Genomic DNA, 13,587 nt, shown 5'->3' with positions numbered 1-13,587 from the left:
CAAAAGTGGATTTTGGATTAAAAAGGATCCAGTGGACCCATTAGATGTTTTAAATTTCTGTGAGCTGTTACACCTTTGTTTGAATTTTCTAATTGTCTCGTAGTTGTCCTCTTTGAAACTGGAATGGACAGTTAAACTCTTTTTCTGTCTTCCTGCCTCTTTCCAACAACTGAAACTGAGACACCCTCAGCTGCCAGTAACACTAGTAACTTTGGTCCATCCTGTCTGTCTCAGTCACTGTCTCCCTAGTGTAGTACCTACTGTCTCCTGGGCAATTGACGTAACTGTCCAAGATACCCAACAGCAGCAGCTGAAACCACCAGCTACAAATGGAAATATGGCTTGTTTTTTTCAGAAAATGCTCCCTTACTGAATTTAAGCAGTGTGAGACTGTGAGGAAAATGCAACAAAACCTTCAGGAGCAACAGAGCAGAGAACTGTTGGATCTCTGTAAATAATTTTAGGAGGACGGTCTAGACCTGCTCTATTTTGAAAAGTGTCCTGAGATAACTTCTGTTATGATTTGGCGCTATACAAATATTGTATTATAAAATTAAACTGAATTGAATTGAAATTAACATAATGCACAGGAACAGGGACAGCATTGCGAGTATGGCACTAAGAAACCAGAAGAGGTGGAACCTGCAGAGATGGAGGAGGAAGCAGCACAAGCACAAACAGTGTGTTGTAACAGGTTGTTATCAGCAGTCAAATTATAAAGACCACCTTGTTGTGCCCCCTGACATGCCACCGTGCTCCTCCGCTTTAATTATATGTGAATATTTTTAAAGTGAGCTTTTTTAAATGATGGCTGGAAAAAAAATCTAAAATCTTCCCTAAATGGATTCTGTTGCCAGAAGCATTGGCAGGCTCAAGTCCATATGGAAATCTCTGTTGGATTTGCCAAATCATGCCTGTGCACTGTAATCATCTGGAAAAGCTTTTCTAGCCTTTTAGCTTTTTTTGTGTCTAATTTAATAAGTAATCTGACCTCTGAAATGATCTTCTCTTAACTGTAAAAACTGTAGTAAGTCCCAGGTGACTCACCGTAGTTGTAGTTGTTCCTCAGGTAGGTTTTCTGACACATTTTGACTGGCTTACATCTACAGCGATCTAATGACACATAAACACACACAAAGTGGATGATCATGGGAACAGACAAACAAAAACCGTTCAGGCTCTGCTTCCTTAAAAGTCTTTGTTTCCAGACTGATTCACATCACATGGGATGACTGCTTGAGACAGGAAAGAAGTTTACAGCTTGTGAGTGTTCACTGTAATTCAAGACAGAACCTAATTCAGTCACGTGGTTGTTGGTTGTGTGAGGGTGGAAAACATAGCAACAGATCCATTAAAGGTTTGGTGTGTAACATATAGGAGGATTTACTGGCACAAATTGAATTTTATATGCATTTTATATTAGTATATATTAGTATATAATCACCTTAATATAGAAATCATTGTGTTTTTGTTACCTCAGAAGGAGCTGTTTTTATCTACAGGCGCCACAGGTTAAACCACCATGTTTCTACGGTAACCCAGAACGGACAAACCAAACTGGCTGTAGATGGGGCCTTTAGCATGTTTCTTGGCCAAAGTAGTATGTACTACACACTTCAGAGCTTAGTTGTTTGCAATCTGTAACTTCACCGCTAGATGTCACTAAATCCTACCACTGGTGGTCCTTTAAATTTGTTTGCCTTTCTGGCAAAAGACATTTGGCAGATTTATAAAAGATACTACCACGTTGTCTGACATCACTCTCTTATACCATGGTATGGGTGAATACTCCATTCTGATTGGCCACAGGGTGTCCATTAATTTTTGTTATAGAACACCTCTTAAGTAGTTCCAATGAAACTGTTTGTTCACCATTCTAAAAATTCTGCAATTTCCCAGCTTGGGATCAATAAAGTAAAAAAAATTAAAAAATTTAAAAAAATATTGCACAGCATTGGCACCAGCTGGATGCAGACACCCTGATGAGTAAATTAAAAGGGGAAAAAAATTTGATTATCTTATTTACAACACTGTCCTTCAGTGCCTCATCCTTTGAACACCACAGGATGGTGTACTGCCCTTCTGAACTTACTGATACTCTGATCATCTCACATTCCATTTGCTATGCAACTCACTACTTTAGGGTGTGGCCAACAGCAAATTACACATTCCCTTCAACTTGTTTGAAAAAGTATTGATATTGATTTGGGGACAATGAGATGGCTGGAAAATGGAAAATGGAGCTGATTGCAAAACACATAACACAAATATAACATTTTAATTAATTTTAATTTTTTAATTTTATTTTTTTCCTGATAGTGGACACCTTGTCAGGCGTTATCTCTTACACATTTGCTACCTAATGCACTCGCTTTACTTCCTACCATTTTTTGAGTGTCGTAATTACTAGCGGATTTTGTTACCTCTGGACAGAGCAAGGCCAGATGTAGCCCTGTTTCCAGTCTTTGTGCTAAGCTAAGGTAAGCTAATAGACTACTGGCTTTAGCTCAGACATGAGAATGGTATTGTTTTCTCATATGACTCAGTATTCTCAGGGTATTTCCCAAAATGTTGAACTATTCCTTTAACCTTCAGTTCTCTAAAGAACAAGCCCTTCCAAGGAGAAGAAGACTGAACCGGAACAGAGGTAGAGACAGGTTAACTAAAAGGTTACCTCCATTTGGTCCTCTGCAGTGGAGGTTGTTGGAGTCCATTGGAAAGTCTGGACTGGATTCTGTCAGAGGGTCAAATCCAGAATAGATCAGTTCTTTAGCAAATCTCAAGATAAACTTTAGTATCTAGACTGGTTGTGTTCAGATGCACATCCGCATGTTAGAGAGAAATACGGTTTCCGGAAGCATCTGTCACTGACTGGCTGCATTGTTGAGTTGTCATTTGTGGAAATGGTCCAAACGCTGTTTTAGATGATGTGTCTAATCTGATAAAATGTATATCAATCAGCTGATACAACAGGCTAGCTTATAGGAAAACATTTACAGTTTGGGCCGAGAGAATGTCAAAGGTCAGCCTCACCTGGATTACATCTGGCTGGGTCCTGGTAGTATGGATCTACAGAGACACAGAGAGGCACCAGTGAGTGTCGGAACAGAAAGAACACACATTCCCTTTTATTGACTTTGTGCAATAGGAAAAGGGGAAGATGTTCAAGCAGTTTGACACAATGGTGCAATGCTTAGGACACCAGCACAGTTCATCAGAAAACAAGAGAAGAACAAATACTGAATCGTCTTTTAACCAGACACTCATAAGTCCCCTAGGGGCCGCAGTGTTCATTACAACCATTAATGTGAGGGAACGTTGGACAGACTAAACAACTGCTGATTATTTAGCTGTTGTAACAGCCTTACCAGTAGTGGAGTTATAGGATGTAAAGTTTACCCTAAGGGTTTGGAGTGAATTGGTGCCCCAAGTGAAGGAATTCAAGTATCTCCGGGTCTCCGTTTGAATGCCATCGAGGATCAACAGGTGGATTGGTGCAGCGTCATCCGTGATGTGGATGCTGTATCAGACTCTCATGGTAAAACTGATGACCATAAAGTGCTGGCTGGGGTGCATCCATAAAGACAGAGGGGGGAGCACAGACATCCAGAATGGGCTCGTACCACCCTTATTCACAAAGAAAAAAGTTAGTTGAGGTGATTCAAGCATCTGGTCAGGACGCCTCTCTTAATATGTTTTTTGGGTGCGTCCAGCTGGACATCCCATTCTCATTCCTTGGGAGTCAGTACCAATGTTTTGTCATGTCCCTCTGTGTCTCATTCATACAGATGCACAAGGTACCCTTTCATCTGACTCCAGTGTAACCCTTTCGCATCAGGTGATGTAGTGGAAAAAGCGACAAAGTCTGTGTAAGGAAGTGTTTGGGGTGGACAGATGGGTCAAAGAAACACAGGACTACACCCAAGAGACACAGGAGTTCATCTCCCGTGTGAAACCAAAAGTCAGCGTTGATTTAGTTAAAGTTTTATGGGTCCAGTCTATAACATTAAGGAAGATCTATTGGCAGGAATATAATATGCATAACTATGTTTTCATTAATGTGTTATTTATTACCTGAAAATAAGAATTGTTTTTATCCACAGACGCCATGGATCACCTTCCATGGAATCGGCCATGTTGGACTGCATGCTTCTACAGTAGCCTAGAAAGGACCAATCACTGGCTCTAGATAGGGACAGATAGGGGTGTTTTTCACGCTTTCTGGGCCCCAAAAAATTGGGAGACATTCATGGTCCCCAAAGGATGAATCCTACTGACTAGTGGTAATTCGTTGATTTTGAACTCTATTGACAACATGATGTTATGAGTTTTTAGTTTTCAGTAACCAGCAACTTATAGTCTTGTTTACTCATCACCCGCTGTCACTTGCAAAGATTACTTTTCATTGGATTTGATTGAACTGTGGCTACTTTAGAACAGTGACCTTCTGACTGGAGTGCCACTAACATTCACTGGAATGACTTGAGCAATCCACCCTGACTGAACCTCAGCAAATCAACAAATCACAGGGAAAATCCCAAAACCTGCTGAGCTGAGCCGAGCCAGGGCAGCTCAGAGATACGTAGGTATATCGTTAAGGAGGTCAAGGGGATTGAGATTAGTTTTTTCTTCAGGACTTGCTCTTGGTCCAGGGCCTGTTTAAAGAAGCAGAGGACAGTGAGGGTTTTATTGAGTGTAAAATGGGTGGGCCACATGTATCAAGGAGTTCTTTGAGAAAGTCAGTGGGAGTGAAGTTGGAGGGGAAATGACTCACGCTATATCTGGTCAAGAGGGAGCAGAAAGAAACTGCTGAGAGTAGAAACATGATTTTAAAAACACCAATAAGGCTTAGCTAAGCAGGGGAAACTGCTTCCTGATGCTTTTCAGTGAAGAGAGTGATATATTTTACAGAAGTACCCTGCATCTTAAGACTTTTACAGGCGTTAATAAGTTTATATCATTAACAAAATTGCTGATATTAGACTAATAGTATATATGTTAGATGTTCTGTGTACTGGTCCTCCTTCTACCTGTTGTCTCTCCACAAACTTGTTATCATTATAAAATGATAGACTGACTTATTTACGGTAGGTTTTTTTCTATATTTCACTTTTCAATAAGTAGGTCATATTTTTGCTATGGGATTTATGTAAAGTTTGGTCTTATCACTATCAGGTAAAAACATAAATATTGTATGTTATTGTTTCAAAATCCTAATATATTGTACTGATCTGTGGATGATTCATTGTGTTAATTACATACATTTTAACTTTCACAAAGTGTATTTATTTTCGTCATAAACAAAAAATTGTGTTGACGATAGGTACTATACAAATTCACTCACCTGGGATGTGCTAGATTTAGCAACAGTCTTTTAGAACGATATCATGTATGTAGGTATTTAGGGCATATTTAAGGAAGGCTTGATTGATTCTCTGCCCGACCTGACCTGCTGGTTTTGGGCCCAAAACTGCTTCTGTGGTTTAGGTTTGGTTCAGCCTTTTTTTAATGCTGGGGTGGGGCCAGGCCTGAGTTTTTGGGCCCAATCAAAGCTCTAATTTAAGACCATTTTTACAAGATTCTAGTTTTAAATCGAGTCAGCTTAAAATTTTCAAAAATCAGCCTGTAAAAGATAATCCCAGACGAGGAGTCCATTAAGTCCTTATAATGGACACATCAAAGGGCATTATTCTGCTTATGGACCTGTACTCGTCCGTTTACACACATTCAGTCAGCGATGGCAAAGTCCATCAAACAGAAACTAACACATTCATACACCGATGCACAGCATCGGGAGCAATTTGGGGTTCAGTATCTTGCTCAAGGATACTTCGTATACATGTGACAGGAGGAGCCGGGGATCGAACCAACAACCTTCCGATTAGGGGACGACCCGCTCTGCCTCTGAGCCACAGCCGCCCCTAATAACGTGTTTTATTTTGGCTTTTTTTTTTTTTTTTTTTTTTTTTAACAAAGTACAAGGTTCTGAATCACTACTGATCTTTTATTTCTGTAACCTGTGCAGCACTAGTGGCCTCCATCCAGGGACAACAGTTGAAAATTAGCTTTTAGCTATCTCTGGTACAATACATGTATTATGCATAGTCCCTGAAAAATAAACATTAAATAAAATAAAATAAACAAGACTAACTAGCTATCCATGTCATTGTCCCCAAATCAATATCAAATTTCATGAACAAATGATAGGACATGTGTAACTTACTGTCAGCTGCAGCCTCAAGTAGCAAGTTGAATAGCCAGTGGGATATAAGAGGACTGCTTATACAGAGTATCAAACATATAATTCAAAGGGGCAGGGTAGAGGCTTGTGTGTTGCAGTTGCCATCCTGTGTTGTTCAGAGAATGAAGGACTGAAGGACTACACTCAGTGTTGTAAATAAGATACAGATAGTTTTCATTTCATTTATTTCAGCGCGTTAATTCAGAATGGTGAACAGACAGTTTCACTGGAACTTCTTGACTACTTGTCCTACATCAGGAATTAATGGACACACTGCAGCCACTTAGACCATGGTATAATAACATGTCATCTCACTTTCCTGCAATTTGAAATCGGACCACATTCCCATAAGTGTGGGAAAAAGTAACTGTGTTTGACATTCCCTCTCTTTTATTAGGGACCGAGCACCTTCAAGTGCAAGGACCCTATTGTTCCTGTAGGAATTATTATTAGGGACCGAGCCAGCGACCGCTGGAGGTCCCTATTGTTTTTGCTCGATTTCTTCACCTATTATTAGGGACCGAGCACTAACAAAAGTGCAAGGACCCTCTTGTTTCACTAGCAATTATTATTAGGGACAGAGGTCCCTAATGTAATTGCTCGATTTCCCTATTCACCTTCGACTGCGTTTTTGCCCCCCTGAACATATACCAAAAGTCAATTTTATTTGGCAAAGTTGTCAGGCCTGGCGAAAAACTTTATATTCTATGCATCACTTTCGGTTTGGCCACTAGGTGGCGCTACTATCATAAAAAATGCATTTAGGCTAATAACTTCTGCATAGTTTGTATCCACGCGTTCGGTGAATGGAGCTGAATCTCCCCACATAAGACCCACCCACTTTCGCCTACAATGTCCAAAAATTACTTTTTGGTGTTCTTCCTTCATGGATCAACTTCAAATTGAATCAGCGCAATCTAAAGACATTCATGATAAAAAGTTGTGCTATTTACGACATTCCGTTAAACGGAGTGTGCGTGGCTTGGCATCAAAGTCAGCCATTTTGAATTCCGTGCTCATTTTCTGTGATTTTTCGCCTTGTATTTGAACGAAATCCTCCTAGGGAATTTATCAGATCAACTTCAAATTTAATCAGCGCAATCTAAAGACATTCATAATTAACAGTTGTGCTATTTATGACATTCCGTCAAACGGTGTGTCCGTGGCGTGGCATCAAAGTCAGCCATTTTGAATTCCGTGCTCATTTTCTGTGATTTTTCCCCTTGTATTTGAACGAACACCTCGTAGGGAATTATCCGGATCAACTTCAAATTTAATCAGCGCAATCTAAAGACATCCATGATTAAAAGTTATGCAATTTACGACATTCCGTCAAGCGGCGTGCCAGTGGCGTTGCGTTGAATTTTGACCATTCACCATAAACAGATAGTACTCAACTTCAGTGTACAATGTCCAATCTCCCCTAAACGTCACATATTCTGTAACAGTCCCAACCTGAACACATCCTCACAACTTCAGCAGCCGCAGCATGCTCCGAGTTTCATGGAGTGCGAGGTCCCGCCCAACGCTGCTTGCATCTTTAATTAGGGAACGAGCTGAATCTCCCCATAAAGGCCACGCTCATTTTCGCCTGGAGTTTTTTTTTGCTAGAGCCCAAAATGTCCATAAACTACTTTTTCGTGTATTTCCTATGCACTTTGTCCGATTCACACAAAATTTTACACGTAGCATCTGGGGACCGTCCTGGAAAAACATGATTCAAAAAGTTTCCATACTTCAAAAAATAAGCCCATTATAAAATTAGCACTTCCTATAGATTTTGGTAAAAACAGGAAGTGTAACATTTCTCCACATTGGTAGGTCCAATTGCCACCAAGCTTGGGTCCATAGTTCCTCATGTCTTCCTTAGGCATCGTGCACAATTTCAGGCCATAGCCACAAGGTGGCGCTCTTTAAAATGAAGAAGTTTATATCTCAGCATTGGCATGTGTGATTAAAATTAAACTTGGTAGGATGCTTGCCCATGGCTCGCTGAGGCTCACTAATAAATGTGTCAACAATCCGCTACTAGGTGGCGCTCTGGTGGCAGTGTATATCACTCTGCGAAGACCGTAATAGTTATGAATATGAAATTCACAGGGCATGTGTAGACTGGTGCCCGTAGCCCCCATACCAAAAATCGTCTTTGTCGTATTTGTAGCGCCCCCTACAGAATTTTAAAAAAGCAGCCCCGGAGCCACGTTGCACCGATATGTACGAAACTCGGTAGGCACGTCCAACATGCCAAGACGTCCAAAAAAGCCTCTTGGACCCATACCCGAAACCCAACAGGGCCATTTTGGATTTCATGGCAATTTGCATACGTTGTATTTGAACAAACTCCTCCTAGGGAATTTATTGGACCGACTTCAGATTTGGACACAGCCATCTAAACACATTCACCATTAAAAGTTGTGCTATTTACGTTATTCCGTCGAACATCGTGCCCGTGGCATGGCATCCAATTTCAAACCTTCGCCATGAAAGAGGGATTCGTCATAACTTCTGCGTACATGATCCAACTGCAACGAAACTTCACATATTTGATAAGTGATTGAGTCCCGCCGAATTCGCTATAACTTCAGTGTACATTGTCCAATCAGCACCAAACTTCGCTTGTCTGATAAGAGTCCCGCCTTGAACATGCCTATGTGATAAGATTCAGTAATACTGAGAGCACCACCTACTGGCAACAGGAAGAAAGTGCTGCGTGGCGATTTTGAGCTGTAGATTGCAACTCACTCATTTCATCTGAGGGAGAAACTACGGAAAACATGAATATCGCACATCCTTTATGCTGCATTCACATGGATTCAGGCAGATGGTAGACAGACCAACACCCCCTGGGTGGCACAAGACAAACAGTTAGATGCAATGGTAGGACTGCAAAATTAAACACACATGACAATATGTTGCCAGGGTCTCCTCAAGATTTCTCCTTCATTAAAAGTTTTTCCTGGCTGCTGTCGCCAAGTGCTTGCTCATGGTGGGAACTGTTGGACCTCTGTAAATAATTTTTTCAGGAGTACGGTCTAGACCTGCTCTATTTGAAAAGTGTCCTGAGATAACGTTTGTTATGAATTGGCACTATACAAATAAGATTTAATTAAATTGAATTTAATAAAATATATTAAATACATTTTAATGTGACATGTACATTATTTTATGTAATTATTTAATTATTAGCTTCTCCTGATTATCCATGTTTTGATGGAGTTTGGTGTTTTGAGGGAGCTAGGTAACATCAGGGTATAAATTCCGTTGTAGAGGATGGCAAAAGTTTAAATATTTTAACCTTGGACAGCAATGTAGTCTACCTATAGCGTTGCTGGTAGTCTCTGCCAGCCTCACCTAATTTTCACATTCCTGCTCTCATCTGCTAACATGAAAGTTTGCTGTCTACCATATGCCTGAATCCAGCATTAAATATTATTGTGTCAATATTAATGCTGGATTAATGCTATTATTGTGTCATGTTATTTGTGTTATTACACAGACTGACCTTTTCACAGCACCCCCAACTGTGCTTTGACTTCCAGCATCCCTGATCTCACCTGTTGAAGTTTCATTCAGTATGTAGCTTCTTCTGGTGCGTTTTAATCACATCAAATAATCTGCATCAGGAGATGTCAATTGTCCATTTGTCATGGAAATTATGCTGATTTTAAAATGTCCATTTCTTCAGAGCACTTCCAAAGAATATTCCTGTCCATGTTGGCCAAAAGCCAAAGCTAAAAGTTAAATATTGAGCTTAAAAACAGTTGAGAAAACAGTCTCAACACAAAGTACATTAGCAGCTGTTTAGTAGCACCAGAACAGCTACCACATGGAGCGTGTGGTGAGATAAAGTTCCAAAATCAGCTCTGAATCTCAACCAGCATTAATTGTTGGACGGAAGCGAAATTCCAAAAACAAGATGATTATAATAATAATACAAATGATAAACATAGTTATACCTGGTCCCTCTGCCTTGACGATGGCCTCAGGTGAGATACAGACTCCGCGGTCGTACAGCGGCAGCTCGCTGCAGGCCAGGCTGTCGGGCCAGCTGTGGTTGTAACGCTTCATCACTGGCTCACAGCCCGACTTGGCCCGCTCGCATACTGCCTTACAGGGTTTGATGGGCTCATGCTGGAAGTCGATGGTGCAGATAGGAGCATACATGGCACACAGGAAAAAGAGCAAATCCGGACTGCAGCCAGTACCTGAACAAGCAGGAACACATAGACAGGGGTGTTACCAGGACTGTTTCTCTAACCAAACAGTGAGAATATGCTTGGTACAGTCCTAGTACTCCTAATGGCATATGAATCCACCGGGCCTGAACAAAAATAACCAATCAGAGCCAAGAAAGATAGTTCGTGGAGTCTTAATCCCAGGTCATCAAATACCAACAAACTCAACAATCAACCAACCCAGAGCATCTTTCTATCTTTCTTGATTGGTTGTTTTAATTCAGGCCCAGTAGATTCTTACAAATGCCATTAGGAGCACTAGGAGAAGGCAGAGGAACCTGATTTTTTCACAGATTATCTGTCTCATATTAGTTACCTACTGCAGCTTGAAAGAGGGCTTTTCAGTCTAAGCCTTTTTTTGGGTCAAAGCCAGGAAAACGTGTACTTCCTCTTATTTGCTAAGGGCTGTTTCATTTGAACTGCTCCATTCTCTTACATCAGTAAAGGGACCATACGTTCAGGGACATGTTGTTACCCACACGCAGGACTAGTACTGACTGCCATTCTGCTGCATGTTTCCCATAGGATGGGAGCAGAAAGAGTTAAACACTGGGACAGATCTGTGTTTTTATTGCAGATAAGTACTGAGGTTTGGCTGCACAGCTTCACAATGAAGTAACAAAAATACTTTGAACTTGTGACCTGAAACTGCTTCCTGGTTTTGGCCTGTAGGTCTTTCATTAAGGCATTTTTCTGGTTAAAGCTCATTGCCTTGCCACTTTCCCTCTTCACTCCTCCAACCTCAGCTGTGCTCCAAGTTCAGCCAATACCTAAATGTATGACAGGCGTGTATGCATCATATGATTTCTTGGCAGTTAATGAGGTTGTCTTGACATGCCTTTAAATTTGATTCTGCTTTACATTTAACCACTGAGATCAGTTCAAGTTCAAACAGCACAGAACACTAATGTCTATGACCACATCCTAAGGATGGATACAGTTATCTAACAGCTAACTCATGGCATAATAAATGTGAACACTGCAGCTGTAATTCAAATATCTTCATAAAATGCACAGTGACATTTGAGCAATTATTCACTGGAATAAAAGAAATACATCAAGCATAGGATAACCACATTTTCTAACCTATTAGCATACTGACAGGTTCTGTTAGAAAAAGCAGCGAACTTTAAAGTGTAAAACAACCATCTAATGGGACAAAATTACTCAGCGAGTTATGTTATAAGCAGTTAATTAACTAGTGTCTGAAATAGGAAGCAAATGTGCATAAAAAAGAAAACCACTAGCAATTAAGAATTAGATGTAGTTTCTTTTAAAAATTAAGAAACGTTTGGCATAAGGACAGAAAGCAAATAAGCAGCACATATCACATACACAGTTTACATCCATGTCTGTCCACTCATATATGTTTATATGTGAATACTTGAATGAAAATGTGATTGATATGATTCTATTGAATACGCATTACAGATGCAATTGATAATCAATTGATGGACTATGTACAGATGGATTCTTAGAGTATAGCTACAAAATCCATCCCTTAGTTATGCTGCTATAGGCCTAGACTATCGGGGGATTTCCCATGGTGCACTGAGCTCCTCTCTTCCTCTGCACTCATTCATGTTCCATTAATGCATGTTACTAACTTCACTTCTTACCCGGAGTTCTTGTGCTTTCTCGTCTCGCAGGTTCTTATCGATCCTGGTGGAGTCAGTCTCTCTCTCTCTGTTTCTCTCTCTCTCTCTCTCTCTCTCTCTCTCTCTCTCACCCCAACTGGTCGAGACAGACCACCACCCACCTAGAGCCGGAGGATCTGTCCTAGGTTTCTGCCTTTTAACAGGCAGTTTTTCCTTGCCCTTGTCGCCAAGTGCTTGCTCATGGTGGTACTGTTGGGTCTCTGTAAATAATGTTTTAAAGAGTTCGGTCTAGACCTGCTCTATTTGAAAAGTGTCCTGAGATAACTTCCGTTATGAATTGGCGCTATACAAATAAAATTTAAAATAAAACAAAAGTGTACAGCCATACTGTTAGATCTGCTCTTGCTTTAATTTAAAGAAAAAGAAACAGAAGGAGAGATGTTCTGATGCAGTTTCTTTCCTTTCTGATTGTGATTCCAAAACCTGAGCTATGATTGACACTGGCGAGTAGCAGAGTCCTGTTTCAGAGTGAATAAATTATGTGGTATTGTATCGTTGCACAGCCATGTGTACTTGCCAATATCTGATCTGCATTATAGGCAGTATCAGAGAAATTTCCCATACTGGCATTGGTATTGGAACAACCCTAAACTGGAGACATACTGTACACTGTAAAAACTACTTTCAGTATGACAGACATATACAATTTATAGACAGACAGTGTATGTACAGAGCGTGCAGATTTTCAGAGCAGCATTATTAGCTTATGATTTTAAAGCTGCTGCAACAGCATTTGGCATTTGGCATTTGTAAGAATCCACCGGGCCTGAACCAAAACAACCAATCTGTCTCATGTACTACTGTCAGGATATAGTGAAAGTTTCAGAAAATATGACAAAAAGTTAATTTTATAACGTTTAGAACGTTATCTACTGCAGCTTTAATATTATGATACATTTCCAATTAGTCTAAATATTTTTATATAATACACAAAACTCACTCAGCATTTTATAATACTGTGGGTGGCACAATTTTTATTGATGCCCATGGTATTGGTTTTACAATTTATGACCTAATCTGTCTGTATGGCTCAATGCCACTAGAAAGAGGGGAGAAAATATGTTTTATATTTGGGTTAACTTTTAACATTCAGACTAATTTGTATCTAATGATCAGATGCATCAGACTCAGTGTATTTTATTACCTTTGAGACCATGAAACAAGGGTTTGCCTGCAGTGCAGCTGGACAGACATTCATATTTTATCTTTTAACCATCATCAAAATGTGGTTGTAATTTTAACATAGAGAGCCTAGCACATAGCATACCTAAGTGCAGTTGTGTGCTAACATGCTAAACCAAGATGGTTAACCTGGTAAACACTGTAACTGCTAAACATCCACATGTTAGCATGTAGGTCAAAATACCACTGTGCCAGTAAAGCCTCATTTAGCTGCTAGTGTGGCTGTAGACTGTAGACTCTTAAAAACTTGTTTCCAGTTCAAAGTACTGTT

General features: G+C 40.2%; 2 protein-coding genes across 3 annotated transcripts in view; both read right to left on the bottom strand.

Moving 5' to 3' along the window:
• Positions 1-13,587, bottom strand: part of LOC127365353 (uncharacterized) — a 131,692-nt gene that overhangs the window by 21,105 nt on the left and 97,000 nt on the right. The gene's annotated exons all lie outside the window — the stretch shown is intronic.
• frzb (frizzled related protein) overlaps positions 1-13,587 on the bottom strand; it is a 30,506-nt gene that overhangs the window by 9,846 nt on the left and 7,073 nt on the right. The window contains exons 2-5 of one of the 2 annotated variants that reach the window (XM_051403373.1): positions 10,198-10,446; positions 3,034-3,069; positions 2,675-2,734; positions 1,048-1,113 (exon numbers count right to left, since the gene is read on the bottom strand). In XM_051403373.1, coding sequence (XP_051259333.1) covers positions 1,048-1,113; positions 2,675-2,734; positions 3,034-3,069; positions 10,198-10,446 — 411 coding nt within the window. The remainder of the gene's footprint in view (positions 1-1,047; positions 1,114-2,674; positions 2,735-3,033; positions 3,070-10,197; positions 10,447-13,587) is intronic. The other variant, XM_051403374.1, reaches the window with a different exon arrangement.

This window comes from Dicentrarchus labrax, unplaced genomic scaffold (assembly GCF_905237075.1).
Source record: "Dicentrarchus labrax unplaced genomic scaffold, dlabrax2021, whole genome shotgun sequence".
NCBI classification, from domain to species: Eukaryota; Metazoa; Chordata; class Actinopteri; family Moronidae; genus Dicentrarchus; species Dicentrarchus labrax.
The sequence above is the reverse complement of the archived record's forward strand: the minus strand, read 5'-3'. Positions and strand labels throughout refer to the sequence as shown.